This window comes from Sminthopsis crassicaudata, chromosome 2, assembly GCF_048593235.1.
Source record: "Sminthopsis crassicaudata isolate SCR6 chromosome 2, ASM4859323v1, whole genome shotgun sequence".
Classification (NCBI taxonomy): Eukaryota; Metazoa; Chordata; class Mammalia; order Dasyuromorphia; family Dasyuridae; genus Sminthopsis; species Sminthopsis crassicaudata.
This window is the reverse complement of record NC_133618.1, coordinates 123,155,872-123,177,012: the sequence shown is the minus strand read 5'-3', so window position 1 is coordinate 123,177,012 and position 21,141 is coordinate 123,155,872. Positions and strand designations below refer to the sequence as shown.

At 39.1% G+C, this 21,141-nt stretch overlaps 1 protein-coding gene across 5 annotated transcripts in view; it reads right to left on the bottom strand.

Moving 5' to 3' along the window:
- Positions 1-751: 751 nt before the first annotated feature.
- The window catches only part of RASSF2 (Ras association domain family member 2), a 76,003-nt gene continuing 55,613 nt past the window's right edge, over positions 752-21,141 (bottom strand). For all 5 annotated transcript variants that reach the window (XM_074287161.1, XM_074287165.1, XM_074287164.1 and 2 more), the window contains 6 exons: positions 20,136-20,296; positions 18,989-19,090; positions 17,733-17,784; positions 14,855-14,976; positions 10,384-10,481; positions 752-7,252 (listed from right to left, as the gene is read on the bottom strand). In XM_074287161.1, coding sequence (XP_074143262.1) covers positions 7,183-7,252; positions 10,384-10,481; positions 14,855-14,976; positions 17,733-17,784; positions 18,989-19,090; positions 20,136-20,296 — 605 coding nt within the window. In that variant the 3' untranslated portion in view covers positions 752-7,182. The remainder of the gene's footprint in view (positions 7,253-10,383; positions 10,482-14,854; positions 14,977-17,732; positions 17,785-18,988; positions 19,091-20,135; positions 20,297-21,141) is intronic.

Here is a 21,141-nt window from a genome sequence, read left to right as displayed (position 1 = left end):
TAGGTAAGTATATGATACCTTATGTGGAAAACTGAGCTTTGGAGAGATTAGTTAAATGACTTGTCCAGATCACAAACTAAAGTGTCTCAGGATTTGAACTCAGGTTTATCAACTCCAGATTCAGCACTGTATGCATTGTGCCACATAACTGCCCAAACACAAGAGATATGGTAAACAGAGGGCTAGGCTCAGGGCCAAGAAGACCTGCCTGAAATCCTTCAAATACTGCCTAAAAGATATATACCAGTTTGATTGTGGCTCCTCAAAGGCAGGGTCTGTCTTTGGTCTTTCTCCTTTCTTTGTATCTTTTGTGCTGGGCACAGGGCCTGGCACACAGTAGGAGGCTAATAAATACTTATTGATTGATCATGGGCAAATCACTTTAACTGGTCATAGTCTCCAAGGCAACAATCTCAGTCTACGTGTAGCAGCTGAGTCACCTCTCTGCAGATCTGTATCAGTGAAGGGGTTTCCATACTGGGAGAACCTCCACAATAGTAAAACCACAGATCCAGAACAACAAATCAAAGGCTTAATTAACTTCCTTAATTTGATTCAGTAACCATTGTTTGGATTTTAAAACCAGTTCCTATTAGTCTAATACCTCAGGGCCACAGGAAATCCACGGTTATGAACTGGAAAAAAAAATCATCCTTCTCTATTTTCTCCCGTCTAACCACCCACTTCCCAAGGCCCAATTCACCATCAAAGCAGGATCATGTTGGAGAACTAAGACTTGAGTGAACCATTCTCCACAAAGTGCTTTATTTAAAGACTAAATCGTGTGCTTCAGATTGTTTCAATGTGTTAACATTAACATTCGCTGTTCATTTCCAACTGAGGCAGTGTCAAATCTTGTGCTTAAAATACAAAAAGTGAAATAAAAGCAGTGTCACTTTATAAGTTCATGTACCATTTTTGAGATGTAAATAACAGATAAGTAAAAGATATTTTCAAAGCTAAAGGGGGGAAAGGAATGGAGAGAGCCCAGGGAAAATATTATTAATGACATGAGAAACCACTTCTAAGTCAACTTTAGAAACAGGAATGCCTACAGATTGGATGACTGTCCTATTGGAAGTACTTTAAATTTGTGCTCATTATCCTAATTTGCCATCTCTTCCTTGCTTTTACTCTCAGAGAAAGGAAGTAGCTCTCAGTGTCCCCTCCACCATAGAGGGAACATCTGACCTAACAATGCTGCATGGAAAACCTTATTTAAAATATTCACTTTCAATTAAGAGTCCAAAGCTCTTTTTTCTCCCTCAGAAACTTTTAAAAAGTAACAATCTCTCCCTTCCACTAACTACACCCCACTTCCCATAATCAGTATTTGGTCACCAGGAATTCCTACTGTCTTCTGCCATCATTCCCAGATGACTAATGTCTTCAAGGCCCCAAGCTTTTTCTAGAAGAGAGCTTCTCTCCATCAACACCTATAACTTTCTAGGCAGTCTTTACCCACCCCATTCTATCCACTCCACTGAAACTAAGTCACAATCAGAAGATTAAGAAAAGCCTTAATCCTTTAGAAAATGATCACTGAGAACAGGATAGTATGTGTATGCCAAGATAATTGTTTGTACTTATAGGTCACAGTTTAAGTTACTACAGCAAGAGTTTTGTTGTTGAGTTCTGGTTGAGGGGATAAAAGAGCTTTCTTTTTGGCGTCAATAGACCTTGAAGGAACAATTGCACTCTGGGAGTGATGGTCTTAAAATGGTTTAACAAAGGAGGGAGCAACCCCAACACCCAGCCAGGTAACCAAGCCACCAAACTCATCCTCTAATATTTGTTAAAACTTAGTTGTTCAGTGTTATTAATGTGCAAAAAATCTCCCTACGCAGTGTGCCCATGGACAATTAATTCTGTTTTGTGTTACCTGATCTTCTTAATACCAACCCTTCCATCATCCCATTAAAAACTTGGTCATTCAAGTCAAACCACAGGCCCTCCCCTGTGACGTGAGCACAGATTAGCACCATCATGTGCTTCTTTCATCAATACCTGTGGAAAGAGCCCCAGTCCCTTGTCTGCCACCTGAGCTCAAGATTTTTCTTTTCATTAAATCAGCCTATAAGCAAGTTGAATCCTCTTTTAAGAAAGAAACATACAGGTACTGAGAAACAGAAAAAAAAAAAGAGGGAGAAATGAAAGGAAGGGATTTTTTAAAAAACAGGAGAAAAGAAAAAAAGGGGAGAAAAACCTTGCTTTTCATCTTAACCACATTTCAGGGCTCACAGCAAACAGCTGCAGAACCCTACAAATCAGTTTAGCATTTCAAAGCATCAAAATTCACATGATACCGGTGGGAAAAGCTTGGTTCTCTTTGCAGGACTCAAAACATTCCCCCCCTCACCTTGCCATCTGCCAACACTGATAGCCCAATTTCCTACAGCAAGAATAACATGGCTGAGACAGTTTCTAAATGGGCAATTTAAAAATCAGGATGAGAGCAAATGGAAAAGTTTACTGTTCTGTGTTTATTCCTCTGCTTCTCCTTTCCATTTCTAATAAAACATATTTTAGAACTTTGGGGAAGTGGAAAAGGGAGAGTGGTGGGACATGGGGAGGTTTGGAATAATCTATCAAACAAAACTTTATGATAGTTAATGCTAATGGGATCCTAAGTTTAAATCACAAACAATTTTGGCATCCCAGATGTGGTGTCCAAAAAAAAAGATAAGTTAGTGATAGATAAACCTAGATTCTTCTGATTTCTATGGGAAATTTTACAGGGGCCAAGGAAGTCAGAGCATAGCTGATCTAAGAACACACAGTTATTAAATGGTAAGGTCAGGATTCAAAGTCCAAAGTTAATGCTCTTTCTACAGGCTAATTGTCCTCTCTAAAAATACTGGTTGCTCCTCAAAACAGAAAGATGCCAGATGGTCCTCAAACCAGTTCCAAAACCCAATAATAAAGCCAGCTGTATATAAAATCATAGACTTAGAGTGAGAAGCTCATTAGGGCCATCGAGTCTTATTCTGAACAATCGAGCTGTACTGTAGGTACTTGGCTGGGAGCTAGGTAAGTTCAATGATAGTATAGACTTGAGGTTAGGGAAGCTTGAGTTCAAAATCTGCCTCAGACCCTTATTAGCTGTCTGGCCTTGAGAAATCACCTTAGTTTCTTTCTGCCTTAGTGTCCTCATCTGTAAAACAAGACTAAAAACAGTACCTACCTCCTAAAATTGTTGTTGTGAGGATGAAATAAGAGACTATATGTAAAACTTAGTAAACCTGAAAGCATTGCATAAATGTTGCTTATTATAATAGCTCTGTTCCCTACCGTCAACTACAAATGAACTTTTGTAACAGCCCATTTCTAAGCCTTCCTGTATATTCTCTATTTTACTTTAATTTGGATTATAGACAAAAGTTTAAAATCTGGTAATTTTCTCTTTAGAAAAGAAACACCACCAGTTTGTGTATTCTAGGGATTTCTCATCATTCCAATAATTCTGGTGGGAGCCGATTCTGTGGAGGGATCATGAAATGAGCTCCAAGTCCTTCCATCTTTTGAGTCTGTGATTCTTTGAGGAAGCGATGCTATAGAATAAAGAATGGGGAAGTAACAAATTGGGAAAATATTTTTAAAAACAAAGGTTCTGACAAAGGTCTCATTTCCAAAATATATAGAGAACTGACCCTAATTTATAAGAAACCGAACCATTCTCCAATTGATAAATGGTCAAAGGATATGAACAGACAATTCTCAGAGGAAGAAATTGAAACTATATCCACTCACATGAAAGAGTGTTCCAAATCACTACTGATCAGAGAAATGCAAATTAAGACCACTCTGAGATACCACTACACACCTGTCAGATTGGCTAAGATGACAGGAACAAATAATGATGAATGTTGGAGGGGCTGTGGGAAAACTGGGACACTGATACATTGTTGGTGGAGTTGTGAAAGAATCCAACCATTCTGGAGAGCAATCTGGAACTATGCCCAAAAAGTTATCAAACTGTGCATACCCTTTGACCCAGCAGCGCTACTACTGGGCTTATATCCCAAAGAAATACTAAAGAGCGGAAAGGGACCTGTATGTGCCAAAATGTTTGTGGCAGCTCTTTTTGTTGTAGCTAGAAACTGGAAGATGAATGGATGTCCATCAGTTGGAGAATGGTTGGGTAAATTGTGGTATATGAAGGTTATGGAATATTATTGCTCAGTAAGAAATGACCAGCAGGAGGAATACAGAGAGGCCTGGAGAGACTTAAATCAACTGATGCTGAGTGAAATGAGCAGAACCAGAAGATCACTGTACACTTCAACAATGATACTGTACGAGGATGTATTCTGATGGAAGTGGAAATCTTCAACATAAAGAAGATCCAACTCACTTCCAGTTGATCAGTGATGGACAGAGGTAGCTACACCCAGAGAAGAAACACTGGGAAGTGAATGTAAATTGTTAGCACTAATATCTGTCTGCCCAGGTTACTTATACCTTCGGAATCTAATGTTTATTGTGCAACAAGAAAATGATATTCACACACATGTATTGTACTTAGACTATATTGTAACACATGTAAAATGTATGGTATTGCCTGTCATCGGGGGGAGGGAATAGAGGGAGGGGGGGATAATTTGGAAAAATGAATACAAGGGATAGTATTATAAAAAATAAAAAAAAATAAAAAAACATTATGATTTCTAAAAAAAAAAAAAAAGAATAAAAAATGGAAGAAACCCCAGCTCTGTTACTACCTGTCTGATTTTAGGCAAATCAGTTAACCTTTCTGGGCCCCATTTTCCTCCTGTATTAAATGAGAGGATTGAGCTCAACGAGCTTAATCCTAAGTCCCCACATAGCAACAAACATTTTAAATACACAAGTGTCATTTTAAAATGTTGCCTTAGCCACACACACATAATTTTATCTTTCTGGGCAAAGGCTAGGGAAGGATTTTTTTTTTTTTATCACTAGGAAAGGGGAGGCAAGTAAGTGCTGTCAATACCAATTAATGATTTTAAAAGAATGAAGCTTACACTTGAAACCTGTGGTTTCAGCTCAAAAGCTCCAAGAGATCCCTGAGTGACAGGAGGCAAAGCCCTCTCCTGCTTCCTTCCTTTATCACCCAAAGCAAATAATCACCTTCTATTTGGGGATCAAGGGGGAGGGCCCGAAGGCCCTTCCTCATAGAAACACTCTGTCCATTTAGTACAGAGCAAGCCAAGGTCAAGAAGCTGTGACATGGAGAATATTCTAAAAGGAAATAGGCTTTGCAAGGGTATCCACTCTTATCACTGAAGACTAGTCTGTTTTCTAGCTTGCTAATGGAATACAGAAGGAGGAGGGGAATCCTTGATTGGCTAAAAAGAGCCCCTTTCTTTATTCTAAGTTCCTGGAAGATTCAAGGTATCCCCTCGTATTTCTTAGCATGATAAGTGGAAGGGGTGCTGAATTGGAATCAAAGAATCTGAGTTCAAATTCTAGTTTTGCCAGTTACTATTCATGTGACTTTAAGCAAGTCCTAATCTCTTTGAATCTCAGTTTCCTCATCTATGAAATAAAGGAATTAGACTTGATGGCCCTAATGAGCTTCTCACTCTAAGTCTATGATTTTATATACAGCTGGAAGCACAGGCTCTCTAGGCTCAGTGACTTTGAGTCCTACCTTGGTGATGTAAGCACTGGTGATTTCAAAGAAAGCCCTGGTTTGGGAAATCTCAGAGGAGCAAGCAGGCCATATTTTGCTCCAAATTCTATTTGTTCACATGTATTCCTGAACTGTCTGCCTTATTTGTCTAGCTATGAGATTCAAGGGTCTGCTAAAAAATGGGGGTTGGTATCTAGAAGTTCTGAGGAAGCCCTTCTTACTGAGGAGGAAGGAATGTGCTAGTTCATTCCTCGATTTACACAAAGACCCAGTAAAAACTGTGGATTGATTGCAGGGAAAGGGAATTCCTTTCATATTTAGGATCACCACCATAATGCATTCCAGACATTTTTGTTTTCAGGAAAGACAAAATTGCCAAGCAACAAGCCTGATGGGAAGGATCACACCAGTGGTCAAATGGGCAGCTACATTGTCCAGCTCTGTGAACCTCTGCCTGGTTCTTTCAGACATACCAGGAGTGTGGGCACTGACTCATTCCTCTCAAAAAGAATTTTGTAAAGAATGCTACCGGTGGTGAGTTCAGGGTACAAAATGAAATATTTTCCAGAACTTGTCAGTATGGGAATTGGTTTTCATGATTATATATTTGTTACAAAGATTTTGTTTTTTCTTTTCTTTTTAATGAAATGAGAGTAGGAGGTATAGGAAATATATTTTAATTGAAAACATTTAAATTTAAAGGTTTTTTAAAAAGGAAATCCTGCAAAGATTTGTTCGTTAGCCAATTTCTGCATGTTTGTTAGATCTAGGTGGAGGTCCCAACTTCAGCCACTCCCTTACTGGAGAGGCAATTGTGAAAAGTCATGAAAAGAACTATGGAGTTTTGAGCCATTCAACCTGGATTTGAATTCTGACACACGGCCTTTCAACACTTCCTCCTGTTCTTTGTAAAGACGCCAAATCATCTTTAAATGCTAAAATGCCATTCCCAAATGGTAGCATCATTTAAAAGGAGAACAGTAGGAACCATGGCCTCTGAACAACTAGCCCCTCTAATCAAGAGCCCTAACTAATCCTGGGGCCCTGGCAGAATACATCATCTTGGTCTGAAGCATTCATTTCTACCAGATTCATGGCCCCGTTGCTGGTTGTTTGGAATTTTTAAATTGCATGTGAAAATACTCTGAATATTCAAAAAGAGACCCTTCCCCACTTTCCCCACAAACAGACACATACTTCTCTCTTCCTCCCTCTTCCTTCACCAATCCCAAGTACACACATACATGCCCTCTCATACAAGTGCACAAATGTACATACATACACACCACAAACATACACATAATGAAGTCCTCTAGACACCATAAATCAAGATTCTTCCCCAGAGAAGGAAAAGAGGCAAGGATTAAGAGTATCCAAGAGTTGTCTGCTGGTGTGTCTGCTTCCAGGTCCAAGATGAGGGGAGTAACTTGTATTCAAAAAGTTCCAGGTTGGGGGAAGGGGTTTTCAAGATCCATCAGGAGGCTTCCATCCTTCTCCATTTTAGGATTTCTTCATATAAGCAAAGGCTTAAGACTCATCTGTTTCCAGAAGTGCCACAACCTGGCTGCTTAGATTGTTGCTGGGCTTTCCGCTATCTCCTCTAACCTTTGTTCAATCATTAATCTGAGCACTGTATATCTGTGAAAAGGAATAAAACATGAGGCATCAGCAATCTGCAAAATGCTAAATTCAATTAATCCCTAAATTTCCAAGGAGAGCTGGAAGGTAACATGATTTATTCAAACTAGGGCAGGACCTTAGAGACAAATTAGAGTTAAATTTCCTTATGAAGTAGAAAGAGAAAGAGAATCAAATTTGAGGTCTAAAGAGACTGGTTCGAATCCCACCTTTGACAGTGACTCTGGCCACAAGCAAATAATTCCACCTTTCCTGAGCCTTAAGGTTTTTAATCTGTAAAATAATAATAATGAGTATTTCCATACCATTTTATAGGTTGAGAAACTTTTACAGATATTATCTCACTTTATCCTCACAGATGCAATTATTATTGCCATTTTACAGGTGAGGAAACTGAGGCAAACAACAATTAAGTGATTTGCTCAGGAAAAGGCAGCTAAGTAAGCCTCTTAGGTCACTTTTTTATTCAGGTCCTTCTGACTCTAGGACTGCCCTATCCAAGATTTTGAAGTAAATCTATTATACAAAACTATTTTTGTATCAGGGATGCCTATGGCCAATGTGGGGAAGCCCATAGACTCTTCAGGATCATATTATTAAATACATTAAATAAAATACAAAGGGTCACCAAGGAAACCACTTATACTGGAATATACTTATTAAAATATCCCTAAAAACAAGTTCACAAATGAGCAGAACCAGGAGATCATTATACATGACAACAACAAGATTTATGATGATCAATTCTGATGGACATGACTCTCATCAACAATGAGATGATTCAAACCAGTTCCAACTGTTCAGTGATGAAGAGAGCCATCTACACCCAGAGAGAGGATTATGGGAACAGAGTGTGGAACACAACATGGCATTTTCACTCTTCTTCTTCTTGTTTGCTTGCATTTTATTTTGCTCCTTTTTTTTTTTCTTGTGCAGCACAATAATTGTATAAATATGTATACATATATTGGATTTAACACATATTTCTACCATGTTTAACATATATCGAACTACTTGCCATTTAGGGGAGGGCATGGAGGAAGAGGGGGATTGGAACACAGGGTTTTTTTGCAAGGGCTAATGTTGAAGAATTGTCCATGCCTATGTTTTGAAAAATAAAAATCTTTAATAAAAAATTTTTTAAAAAGCTAACAAGCATTGGAAAAAATAAAGTTCACAGACCCCAGGTGAAGAAAGCCTGATCCAGATGATTTCTAAGATTCCCTTCCATTCCTGACATTTCTGAAATATATTGTAATCAGCAGTTCACTATAAGAAGGTCTAGTTGAACAGTTTTCAAATTTTGGAGTCTCTGGACTCCTTTATATTTAAAAAAAAAAAAATAGTCTCTTTGTTCCCTGGGCTTTTGTTTATGTGAGTTCTGTCTACTGATGTTGCTCATATTAGAAATTAAAATGTATTATTGTATATAGTATTATTGTTGTATTATACTATATACAATGTTGTATATAGCATATAGTATTATTATGAAAATAGTTATGACTCCCTTTTAGAATCTTAAGGACAGCAGCCCACACTTTTGAGAACTATCGGTCTAGAGCAACCCTCTGATAAAGACAACATTGTAAGGAATCAAAGATATGCCAGATTTCATCAGTGTGGGGTAGTATTCCCTCTACTAATATCATTATAAGTCAGTCAATCAATAGTGCTTTATTAATACCCCTTTGTTCCACACACTATGTTAGGTACTAATAGACACAGTAAAACAAAGATAAAATAATCCCTTCCCTCAAGAAGCCTGTATTTTAGCATAACTTTACTAGACCTAAGCAGATGTTATTCAAAAGCTACTATGGATAAAAAAATATATTGTCCTGTGACCCACAAGGTGATGAGTCCCTCAGTCCTTTGCTAGTCCGGCCTTTAAACAAAAACACTACATTGAATGTATCACTGAGCACAAGATGAACAGAAATAAAGTAAGATGTTCCAGACAATCCGGTCTCACAAAGGTGACTCAGTTCTGGGAGGAATCAGCTTTGTTTGCTGCTATGATCTGCATCCCTGCTCCTACCTAACTGCTTATTAAAACAGCTTAACTCCTGGCATGTGGAATTCCTGACTCAGGGGATTTTCCTCTTTTCCCCAAGATCTTTTCCTTCATTACATTTCCACATATAAACACCCCCTCTCTTGCTTGTTAATCATTCCAAGAAAAGAGACATTGCTGGGGGCTTACTTCTTTAATTAATGCAGTCATGGACAAGAATAGACAAGATTATTTTAGATGGGTACATGGAAGGCAAGCCTGGAAAATGAACATTAAGACAAATCACTCATTCTTGACACAGATCTATGCTAAAACCTGCATCAAGATGAAGAAGGCTCATTCAGGAAGATGGGGAATTTGATGCTGGGAGATAGGAGAAGGGAATAAGAGAGAGCCCTAACAAATTAAATGGAAGGGATAAACTGAGATGAGGAATAAAATGTTTTGCATTTCAGTCTCTCTTTTGTGTCTGGAGAGCCCAGTCAGAGTTTGCAAAGGTCATTCCTCTAATAGTTAAGACCTAAGATACCCAGGTTCAAGTAAGCAGAGGGAATAAACTAAAACTAGAGCATGATAAGGGAAAAGGGTATTCATCCTAGAGTCAAAAGAGCAAAATTTGGGCTCCGATCCCTAATGGTGCTATATCCCTCCCAATTCTGAATCTTTTATTTAGGATCCCAGGATACTATTGAAGAAGGCCTTCAGCATGTTGGGAAGAATCTCTGGGAAAGAAGCAATGACTGTCACAGGCCTAGAATGGCATAGGCATGAGTGACTTGTGCAAGGAACATCTGCCTCAAACGGGACATTGATCCATTCAAAGAGTGAGAAAAAAGCTTAAAATGAGGATTATAACACATGAATCACTTCCCAAGATTCTTGCGGGGAAAAATGTTTGGAGAATTTCAACTAATACAATAATGTAAATTATTATATATTTATGGTGAATTATGGTACTGATATAATAATAAATCTCAATTAATATATTTTTCCTGTCAAGGACTGTCCTCAGACACCTCCAGAACCTTGCCACCCCAAGACCTGTCCTGGAAGGTGCACATGGCCACAGAGCACTGAATCAAAGCAACCCCTCATCCCAGGGGGGCAGAGCACTCACTTGCGCATTAGTTTCTTTACTTCTCGGTCTTCTTCCTCTTTGAGTTTTTGAATGAAGCTCTTCAGGACTGGCATTTCAAATTTTATGTACTGGGCTACCTGTGTGCAGGAGTCAAAAACAAAGGAAGAATATAAGAGTAGGTAGAGGAAGCAGCTAGGTGGCTCGGTGTATAGAGCACTGGGCCGGAAGTCAGAAAGACTTATCTTGCTGAATTCAAATCTAGTTTCAGATAATCAGTATGACCCAGGGCAAGTCACTTAATCTCAATCTAGAGAAAGAGATAGAAAAACATTCCAGTATTTTTGCTAAGAAAATCCCATAGACAGCATGGTCAATCAGACACGACTGAATGAACAAACCACAAGGGTAGGAAAGGTGAGAGGAAAGAAGGGGAGGAGGAGATAAATCTGACAAGGAAAATTTCTCAGTTAACACATTAGCTCTAACACATTCCCCTGGGCTGACTTCCTCCCAATGTTTAAACAAATTGCTTTACTCTTCCTAATCTTTTTAACACCTCTTAGATTACAGTTTCAAGCTACTGCCCTTCCATTAAGCTGTCACAGCCCCTGATCTTGTACCTTATTTCTCTTCTGACTCATTGACTCTGAAATGAAAGCAAAGCATCTTCCTCCAAATTGCTGATGGCAAGACAGGAAAACACAGAGAACATAATATCCCTTAATCAGGTTGTCATCTCTCTGAAGGGTGGAGCAAAAGTTCTCCCTCAGAGATGGGATGAGGGGCAATAAGGACAACACTTATTACCTGTGCCCAAGGCTGATTCCTCCCAAGATTGAGTCACTTTTGTGAGAATGGATTGTCTGGAACATCCTAGCTTATTTTTGGTTCACCTTGTGCTCAGTGACATAATGGGTATGTTTTTTCAAAGATCAGACCAGCAAAAAGTTAAAGGGTTCATTGTTATGGGTCACAGGAAAATAATTTTTGTAAACTATGGCAAATTTTGAATAATATCTGCTTAGCTCTCATGGGATTATAATAGAATTTAGGATCCTAATAGAAATTAGGATCCTTCCTACTATATGTTGTTTACAGGAGACACACCTGAAACAGGGTGAGACATTCAAACTAAAAGTAAAAGGGTGGAGCAGAATCTATTATGCTTCAGGCAAAACCAAAAAAGCAGGAGTAGCCATCCTCATCTCAGATCAAGCAAAAACAAAAATTGATCTAATTAAAAGAGATAAGGAAAGGCATTATATCCTACTAAAGGGCAGCATCAATAATGAAGCAGTATCAATATTAAACATATATGCACCAAGTGGTGCAGCATCTAAATTCTTAAAAGAGAAATTAAGAGAGCTGCAAGAGGAAATAGATAGCAAAACTATAATAGCGGGAGATCTCAACCTTGCACTCTCAGAATTAGATAAATCAAACCACAAAATAAATAAGAAAGAAGTCAAAGAGGTAAATAGAATACTAGAAAAGTTTGATATGATAGATCTTTGGCGAAAGCTAAATGGAGACAGAAAGGAATATACTTTCTTCTCAGCAGTTCATGGAACCTATACAAAAATTGATCATATACTAGGGCATAAAAACCTCAAAATCAAATGCAGTAAGGCAGAAATAGTAAATGCATCCTTTTCAGACCATAATGCAATCAAAATAACATTTAATAAAAAGCCAGGGGAAAACAGACCAAAAAATAATTGGAAACTAAATAATCTTATACTAAAGAATGATTGGGTAAAACAGCAAATCATAGAAATTAGGATCCTTAATCTTTGTGAAATGTAAACTAAGAGATGGGTGTCCACTGTGAGGAAGCACTCCGTATACTTTGATCACCTCCCATTCTATGACAACAAAGTATGGCCTGAGGGATGAGGGACAACTCAACCCCATCCAAGTTCCCAGGTAAAATCCTAACACTTGAAAAATCTGGGATTTCATAGGTTCATGCAATTTAAAGCTAGAAAGGACTATAGAGACCATTCAATTCAATCCCCTCATTTTACACATGAGTAAAATGAAACCTGGAGAGGGGAAGAAATTGGCTTAAAGTCCTATTGTAAGTCAGCACAGCAGAGCTTGAAAACCAGCCCTTCCAAATTCTCTCCAAATCCAGTGCTCTTTCTACCACAACAGCCACTCAACTTCAAGCCTCCCCACTAAAAAGCTGGGGTCCTTCTCTCTCCCTCTCTACCCTCACCCCTTAAACAAACCTTAATAGAAAATATCATGAGTTGTTGTGGCCGTCATCCTGTGGCCTTGCCTGAGTCAGGCTGGTCCTTCCACAACCAATACATAGTCCATCTTAGGCCCATAATGAATATCTGTCCAGTGTGGAGGAGCTTATGCTTTCCCAGCCCGGCTTTCAAGAGCCCTGAGCCACCTCCACATTACCATGAATATTCAGAAAGGGATTTCAGTGGAATTCCCAAAAGACAAAGGAAGGAAACATGAACATTGGCTTTAGGAAATTTTCTGCTTCTATGTCTCAGGATGGACACCAGGGGGCAAAAGCCAACTATTTTCCAAAAGCATCTCTATGAGCCAAACTCGTGGCCCAGGCCAGCATCGCTTTGGATTCTTTCATCAGCTAAACAATGAACATTCCCCTGGAGCTGGCTGTGGATCACTGCTGTGAAGATGGATCCCCAGGGCCCAATTCTGCCACTGACAGCCCAGCAGAGTGAACCATCTCAGAAGGATAAACAGCACGTAAACTGACTTCTGTTCTGCTCCTCATTCTCCGAGAGCTTGACAGCTTCACGGAACTGACACATCCAGCACTGGGCTCACCTGCCAATGGGACAGGCCGTGGTCCGAGGAGAATCGGCAGTCCCCTGAGACAGGATCTCTCTGGAGTCCACGTCTGGACTCCGACAAGGGAGATCTGGAAAGACTTAGAGAGCACCTAGTGCCAAAGGGTCTGTCAAAGAGAAGTCAGTTACGCGGAATTACGTGATAAACACGCAAAGAGCCATTCTGGCTGGGAGGTCCTCAAGATGCATGGGATCCTGTTCTAGAGCCTGAGGCTGTTCTCCTCAGCTCGCTCCAACCCCAACCGAAGCACAGCCTGTGCTCTGTTCATTCTGCTCAGGGGTGGATGGCTGCTAAAAATGTCGAGGAGGGCTTGTTCACAAGCTCAAATGCAGTGGGTAAAAGAACTTTTAGCCGTCCTTGGGAACAATCCTTCCTTAGAAAACTGGTATATATGTGTGTGCACATAATGTTATACATGTATATATGGAAATGGATTTGTGTGTATATATGTGGGGGTTGTGAGTATATACGTGTATATATGTATATATAATATTATATATGTATGTGGTATGCACTCATATGGCTGTATATATGTGTATGTTCTATATAGTATGTAGATATACAGCATAAGTGTATTATATAATGCATGTCATATAGTATGTGTCTATCTATACCATACACATATGTTTGTGTGTATATATATGTAATGTATGTGTGTGTGAATAGAGGTATATATATACAGCACCTGCATGAATGCATAGATTATATATGTACACACATGTATGTGTATGTATATACATATACACATAGGTATGCATGTGTATGTATATAACACATTGTGTAGGTGTGTACATATATGGTACGTACTATATATCAGCATATATCTGCATAATATATAAGTATTACATATGTATGCACATGTATGGATTTACATATATATGCACACAAATATGGTATGTATATATATAGCACATATCTCTGTGTATGTGTGCATATAATATATATGTATACACACATAAGGATATGCCTATATATACAGCACATGTATATATCATACATATATATATGTGGGAGTATGTTTGTGTATATCATTATATATGTATATGTATACACATAAATAGGTATGTATGCACATACACACACAGAGTATTTTTCTTGGAAGTAGAGAAAAACTCCCTGACTCATCTTTTGCTACTTTAAATCTATTCTCCCATTTTTAAGCAAGAGATGGCCTTTAAATGTCCCCCTACCCTTTGTTCTTCTTCTCTCCGTTTTTTTTCATCAACCACAATGGTAGATGGGAAGAATTGTTCTAATTTCCTTCATAAGGCAATACAATGCGCTAGGAAGAAGATTCTGAAATCAAAGGTCCTGTATTCAAATCCTGGCTTTACTATTTGTTATCTAAGTGACACTGGGCAATTAACAACTTTTTTTGATCCCAGTTACAAGTAATTAGACTTGTGAACCTCAAGGATCCCTTCCAGTTTTGAATTCTAGGATTCTTTCTAAGACAACTCTTCTATCCCATATACTCACCTACCTGATTCCCCCTTTCTTTTTGGTCTTCAGCCCTGTGAGCTACCTAACTTACAAATGTTACGAGAATGGGAGGGAGGAGATAGTCAAGAAAAAAAATCATTCCTCAAAACCCATGGCTGCATAAACCCGGGCCTGAAACAAAAGCCTGTGACACTGCAGAGATCAGATGGCCTGTGCAAAGGTAACTCACATCGTAGGTGACCTCTTCCACTTGGTCCTTCTCCATAAGGAAGACTTTAGAGACCTGTTCGCACGGGCCTTGGAGGATCCTGGCAATCAGGGGGTAATCTGTGACCTTTAGCTTCTGTTTCTCTGGAACAGATAATCACAAGCCAGTCAAACCTCTGAGCACAAAGTTTCTTAGGTCAGTACCACTTTCTCATTTTCCCATAGCTAACTTTGACTCTGGGGTATTCGTGCCGACTTAGGACAATCTGGGCCTGGCCCTGGGCAAGTCACTTACCCTATTTGCCTCAGTTTCCTCATCTGTAAAATGAGCTGGAAGAGGAAATGGCAAACCATTCCAGTCTCTTTACGAAGAACATCCCAAATGGGGTCATGAAAAGAAATGAGTGAACAACAACAAAATGGGGATTATAATAGCACCAACTTCGTTGTGTTGTTATGAGTATCAAATGAGATCATATGTATGAAGTACCTTGTAAATCTTAAAGTAATATAAAAACATTATCTATTATCATTATCATCATTATTAGCTAATGTAATAATCTGATCATGGAGTAATGAAGCTCAATTTCTGAGATTCCTTCCATCTATTTGGTCTATATTTTTCTATGTATTTAATGTCTTTTCCATTAGATTGTGAATTCCTTGAAGGTAAATGACATTTTTTAAAATCAATTTTTATATCTCTAGTACTTTGCATGGTGCCTGGCATACTGCAAGCACTTAATTAATGCTTGCTGACTTGACTTATAAAACAATGACATATAACCAAAGGTTCTTAGAAATGTAAGAAACTCACTATCCAACCTACAGTTTTACAGATGAAAAAAAAAAAAAAAAAAAAAAAAAGAAACCAAAAAAAAAAGTGTAGAGTTGGGATTCCAACTCATGCCCTCTGATACTAAATCCAGAGTTGTATCCCTAGGATCTCAATCCTCTATTTAAATAGCCAAAGGGGATTCTGGCAATCCCCAGGGTAATCTGTGAAAAAAGGTAACCCCTTCTGATTCTGTGAAATTCTGTGATTTTGAAAAAAAGCATACTCCACTGCTAGCAGGGTTCAAAATGTTCCATCTCCTCCTTGGCCACTGTCCTCAAAGATTTTCTATGAGGCATACAAAAAAAATCAATCCCAATAGTTTATAATCATAATTTTACATCTGATCCCAAATGTTCTTCCCCAGCTTGATTTCATTCCTAGGAAATTTGGGCTATTTTCCAAAATCAAACCCAATCCATTTCAATAAACATTTATCAAATGCCTTGTATATGCAGCATACTATGTTTAAACAGGTTAAATGTTAAAAGAAAATCTTTGAGAAATTTACTTAGGAGATAAAAATTCATACACAAGTAGCTAGAATATACAGTGTTGGAGAGTCATATTCCAAAGATGCTACTTGGACTCAAAACATTTTTGGAACCTCACATTAAGTGCATCAGAGTAAGACAAAACAAAATGCTAAGGGAGGGATGAGGTGGGGGGGAGATCATTAGGGAGAGGGGAAGATTATTTAGGGGAAACTATTTAAAAAGACTGATACGGATGCACAAGAAACTCAATAAACAATATAAATTTTTTAAAAACATACACAAAAGTCAAAAAGAAGAACAAGTAATAGAGGACAAATGCAAAGAAAAATATGGCAAAGTCTTGGGAGAATAACATCAAACAAAATAAAGCTCAGAAGGAAGGAAGGTTGATGAAGAAAGCTAAGGACAACTAAAGGGTTATTTGTTTGTTTCCTAAAGCTATAATATTGTTCAGAGTGTATGGGGAAATGATAGCTTATGACAGATGGTGGGGCCACTAGACTTTAATTTTTCCTACAAGAGAGGATAATCTTTGTAGGGGAAGATTAGAGCACAGCTGATGGCTGTTTGAGGGATATGCTGCATAGTAGTTAGTGACTAGTCAGGTCAGGAAGACTTGAGTTCAAATTCTGCCTCTGACAGGAAGACCTGAGTTCAAATTCTGCCTCTGACAAAATCTCTTCTGAGAGACAATAATAGCACCCAATTTCTTGGTCTATTGTGAGGATCAAATAAAAAAAAAACTTATGTAAAGTGCTTTATAAATACTAACTTATATATGGGCTGTCTCATATCCTTTCTGATTCTGTGAAATTCTGTGAGAGTCTATGACCCTGTGATCCTGAGGGCTAGGATATAAGTTGGAGGAATTTAACATGGAAAAGCAGACAAAAAAAAAGATGACATTCTATTTATAGGATACAGCTTGAGCAAAGGCACAGAGATGGGAAAACACTACTCCTGTCTGGAGGAAGGAGGGTAGAGAATTGCCCATTTGGGTAGCATTATAGACTGCACAGAATGGGGAAAATACAAGAAAAAGCTGGAAAGATAAAAGAGGACCACAATGGGGAGGACTCTAAATTCTAAAGAACAGAGTGGGAGCTTTACCTAGACTCTAACAGAGCAGCCTACTTTGTTCAAGCCTGTGGTTATTCTCCTACATTTTCCTCCCCTTTTGGACAAGTACGATTCTTTGGGTAACAGACAGGTAAGGGGTGCAAGGTGGAAATCATGCAGAGAGTTTGCCTCCCACAGTGCCTCTTCCCTAAACTTCTACTCTGGAATCCTGAGCCATTCTACAGCCAGGGGCCTGGAGCTTGGATGGCATCCCCAGCTGTCTTTCACTAGGGCTGCTTCTCTGGCTTAAAATCTTTGAGCTAAGAGGTAACATGGCCAGATCTACAAATATAGAACAAAGACTTGTTCCTATTAAGGAGCTCAAAAAGACAAGTCCCTAAGTAAGGGCTTGGATGTAGTCTTATGTAAAAAGTCATCTATAAGTAATCATTAGTGAAGTAAGAAATGATACTTTTAAAAAGTTGAATTACAAACATTTTCAAGCTTACCTCCACTAGTATGAACGATATATAAAGCAAATTCTTCAGCAGAATTCTCAATCTAGAAACAAAGCAAATGTTATCCAGAAGGGTTCTTAATCAATCATGTATTTAATAAGAACATATCATATACTGTTAGTTTTTTTATGAAACCCTTTGATTTGAATTCCATCTTCTTCTATTCTCTTCATGTCAAAAACCCTTAACATTTCCCTATTCTCTCCTTTCCCCAGTCTCAGACAGTTTTCTCATCTACATGTATATACTTGATCTTATCCCCCTCCTATATTCTCCAACAACCTCAATCATCTTTTCCCTATCAACTGATACTTTTCCTACTACCTTCAAACATATCCATCTTTAAAAATCTTTACTAGATTCTATCATCCTCTCAAGCTATTGTACTATAGTTTTTCTCCATTTCTACAGGTGTACTTGAAAAAAGCTCTCTGTACACTTCCTCTCCTTTCACTCCTCAACTCTGCAATCTGGATCCCAATCTCATCACTCAGCAGTGATCCTGCAATCATCAAATCTGATATTCTTTTCTCCATTCTCATCCTCCTCAACCTATCTGCTGGATTTGACATATTATCCACCCTCTTCTTCTAATAACTTTCTTCTCTGGTTTTTCAAATCTCTCGTTCTATATGGCCAATTGCTCCTCTGTCTCCTTTGCTGGATCATTACATCTATGAAGTAGTAACTATATCTCTCCCCTCCCCTCCCTCACTTCACCTCTCCCCTCTCCCTTCCTGTGACTTGTCCAAGATCACACAGCTAGAAAGCGTCCCAAGGCCAGCTTTGAACTCAGTAAGGAACATTTGGGTTCAAATCTAACCTTGGTTTTGTGACCCTAGTAAGTCATTGAAACTGTTTGCCTCAGTTTCCTCAACAGTAAAGTAGGGCTCATAACAATACCTCCCTCATAGTGTGATCAAATAAGATAATAATTGTAAAGCACTTAGCATAGGGTTTGTCATGGGGTTTTAATAAATGCTTGTTTCCTTTCTTTCTAGATCAGAGAGTCAAATCACAATGTTTTGACTCTAATTTCTCATACTTATGGATTCCACTCTCCCTGCCTTTAGAGAAAACTGTTTGGCTATTGCCCTGACTCTACCCATGAGTATTTCTCTTGGCAAACCTACCACTGCCATAATACATGCTAAAACAATTCCATGAGCCTTATTCTGCACACATATTATCAGCCATCTAGTATTCCCAGAGGCTGCTGGTCAGGGCAATTCTTTTAGACCACTTACCTTAAATTTATTGAGTAGGAGCTTAAGGACCTGAGGCGTTGTCATGGTGCTGTTAATCCTGACATTGGTGATGGAACCATAGGCTGGGGTGAACACAGATGTCTACCAACAGAAGAACACACTATTGCAGTTCTCATTAGAGTCCCCTGATGGGAGAAGGAGGAGGAGGAGGAAGAAGAAGAAGAGGAGGAGGAAGAAAAAAAGCTCTAGAATCTTGAGGCAATGCTCTATTGACCAGGGCTTTCTGGGCAATCCCTCTGGTCTCCCACAGAGCCAGGGGAACCAGGCCAAGCCTAAGAGACTTCAAGAGACCACCTTGAAATTTAAATGTTTGTGATGCAGACAAATGGCTGTGCAGACTGCTGCTTCTCCCTATTGTCACATCCTGGAGGGAGAAATCTACAGTTAACAAAGAAACTATAGAAGCTTTATTCATTCTGGAAATACAGATTTCTTATGTGGCTTGCTTTTTACAGGAGCTCTAGAGAGCCAAAAAAGCACTAACTTTAATATCCCGTCCTAGTGGTGACTAGGGATTTGTTGATCATCCCAAAGGAAGAACAAACAGAGACCATCCTTCTCTTTTGAATGTAAAACACACCATTCTGTGACTATTTACTATAAGGTGGGCTTCTTGAGCGGTACTTTTTTTAATAGAGGAGATAAAAGGGGCTGGTTTTCAGGGGCTGACTCTCAGTTCTGAATCATTTGCCCTTCATTGCCTTTTTCACTTTATTTCATGCAAACCCGTCCCATATGTGTCCCTCCATAAACCCTTATCTTGTACAGGGATTGGCACAAGGGGATAATATGTAAATGTGGGTTTTACAAAGCACTGATGGTTTTGGAGGACACCTTACTAAACATGCCCAATTACCCATAAACTGGAGACTTCTGCACGCATGTATGCCAAGGGTAACTAGGGCTAGTTTCATTCCTTAGCCAACCTGATCAGCAGTTACATCTACTCCTAACCATCCCACCAACCCAAAATTCAGGAAGTCAGTATGTCACCTCCCTGAGATGTTTTATCCTACCCCATGCTCTTCTTCCTTTGAAGTGGACCATCCATCCACAGCCCTGACTATAGCTACCCCATGTCTTAAGAGATGAGGCTCCCTTCTCCCTGTCTACTCTTCCACTCTACCTTATGGTTGTAGTAGTGGCCATTGATGGAGAAACGGTGCCGCTTGATGCGTCGCTGGTCACTTGGGGTGCGCACATTGCCACGGCGCCGAACCCCAACATCACTGTGTGTCCTCATCAGCTGAGGGGTGTCTTCTTGTAGAGGCTTCAGGTCTCTGGTCCCTGGAAGGAAAATGATAGATTATGAATCTCACCTATGGATCCATTCTCAACTAGAGACCATCATCTTCACCCAGTCACAACCATGGTTGGCCACTGGCCCCATTTTCAAAATGCCCTAATAAAAACTACACTGACAGCTCCTAGACATCTCTTTTTGTCCAAAAGTCTCAAGAAATTATGAAAGGAACCACTCCTGCTTTTCAAAAGCTTCTTTGTAAGCAGCTAGATGGTGGTACAATAGATTAAGTCCTGAACTTGGAACCAAAAAAATTTGAGCTCAAATCAATAATAACTACTTTGCAGGATCCATGGAAAGCACTCTGCTAGCTGTTATTTCCATGGCTATCCTCCTGCCTCTGTCCATTCCTTCTGTCCCCTGAGCTGGGATCTCTTCCTCCAAATCTTGAAACATGAGGGGCTCCTGCAATTCAGGAGCTTAAACTGATTCTGGCATCCATGCTCTGATTCTAATCTCTTTTTCCAGTATCATTTCATACTATTTCCTTCCACAGATAAATTAGACAAACCTCTATTCCCCTTGTGACCTACCCTTTTATGTCCTTTGTCCTTATTTCTTCACTCCATTCTTTTTTTGTGAATTTTTCCCATCACCATCTGTTGAGGTACCCTTCCCTCAAAGCACAGTTCATTGCCCACTACCTCCATAAAGTTCTTGGGACCACACACAAAATCCTCTTTACACTGATTTTTCTTCTTGAAATTTGACTTAAGAGATAACTTGACATAGTAAATAGAAAATTGGCTCCAAAGCCAAGAAGTGCTGAGTTCAAGTCTTGCCTCTTAACATACATTGGGAATTATTCTCACAGTGTCCCAAATATCTA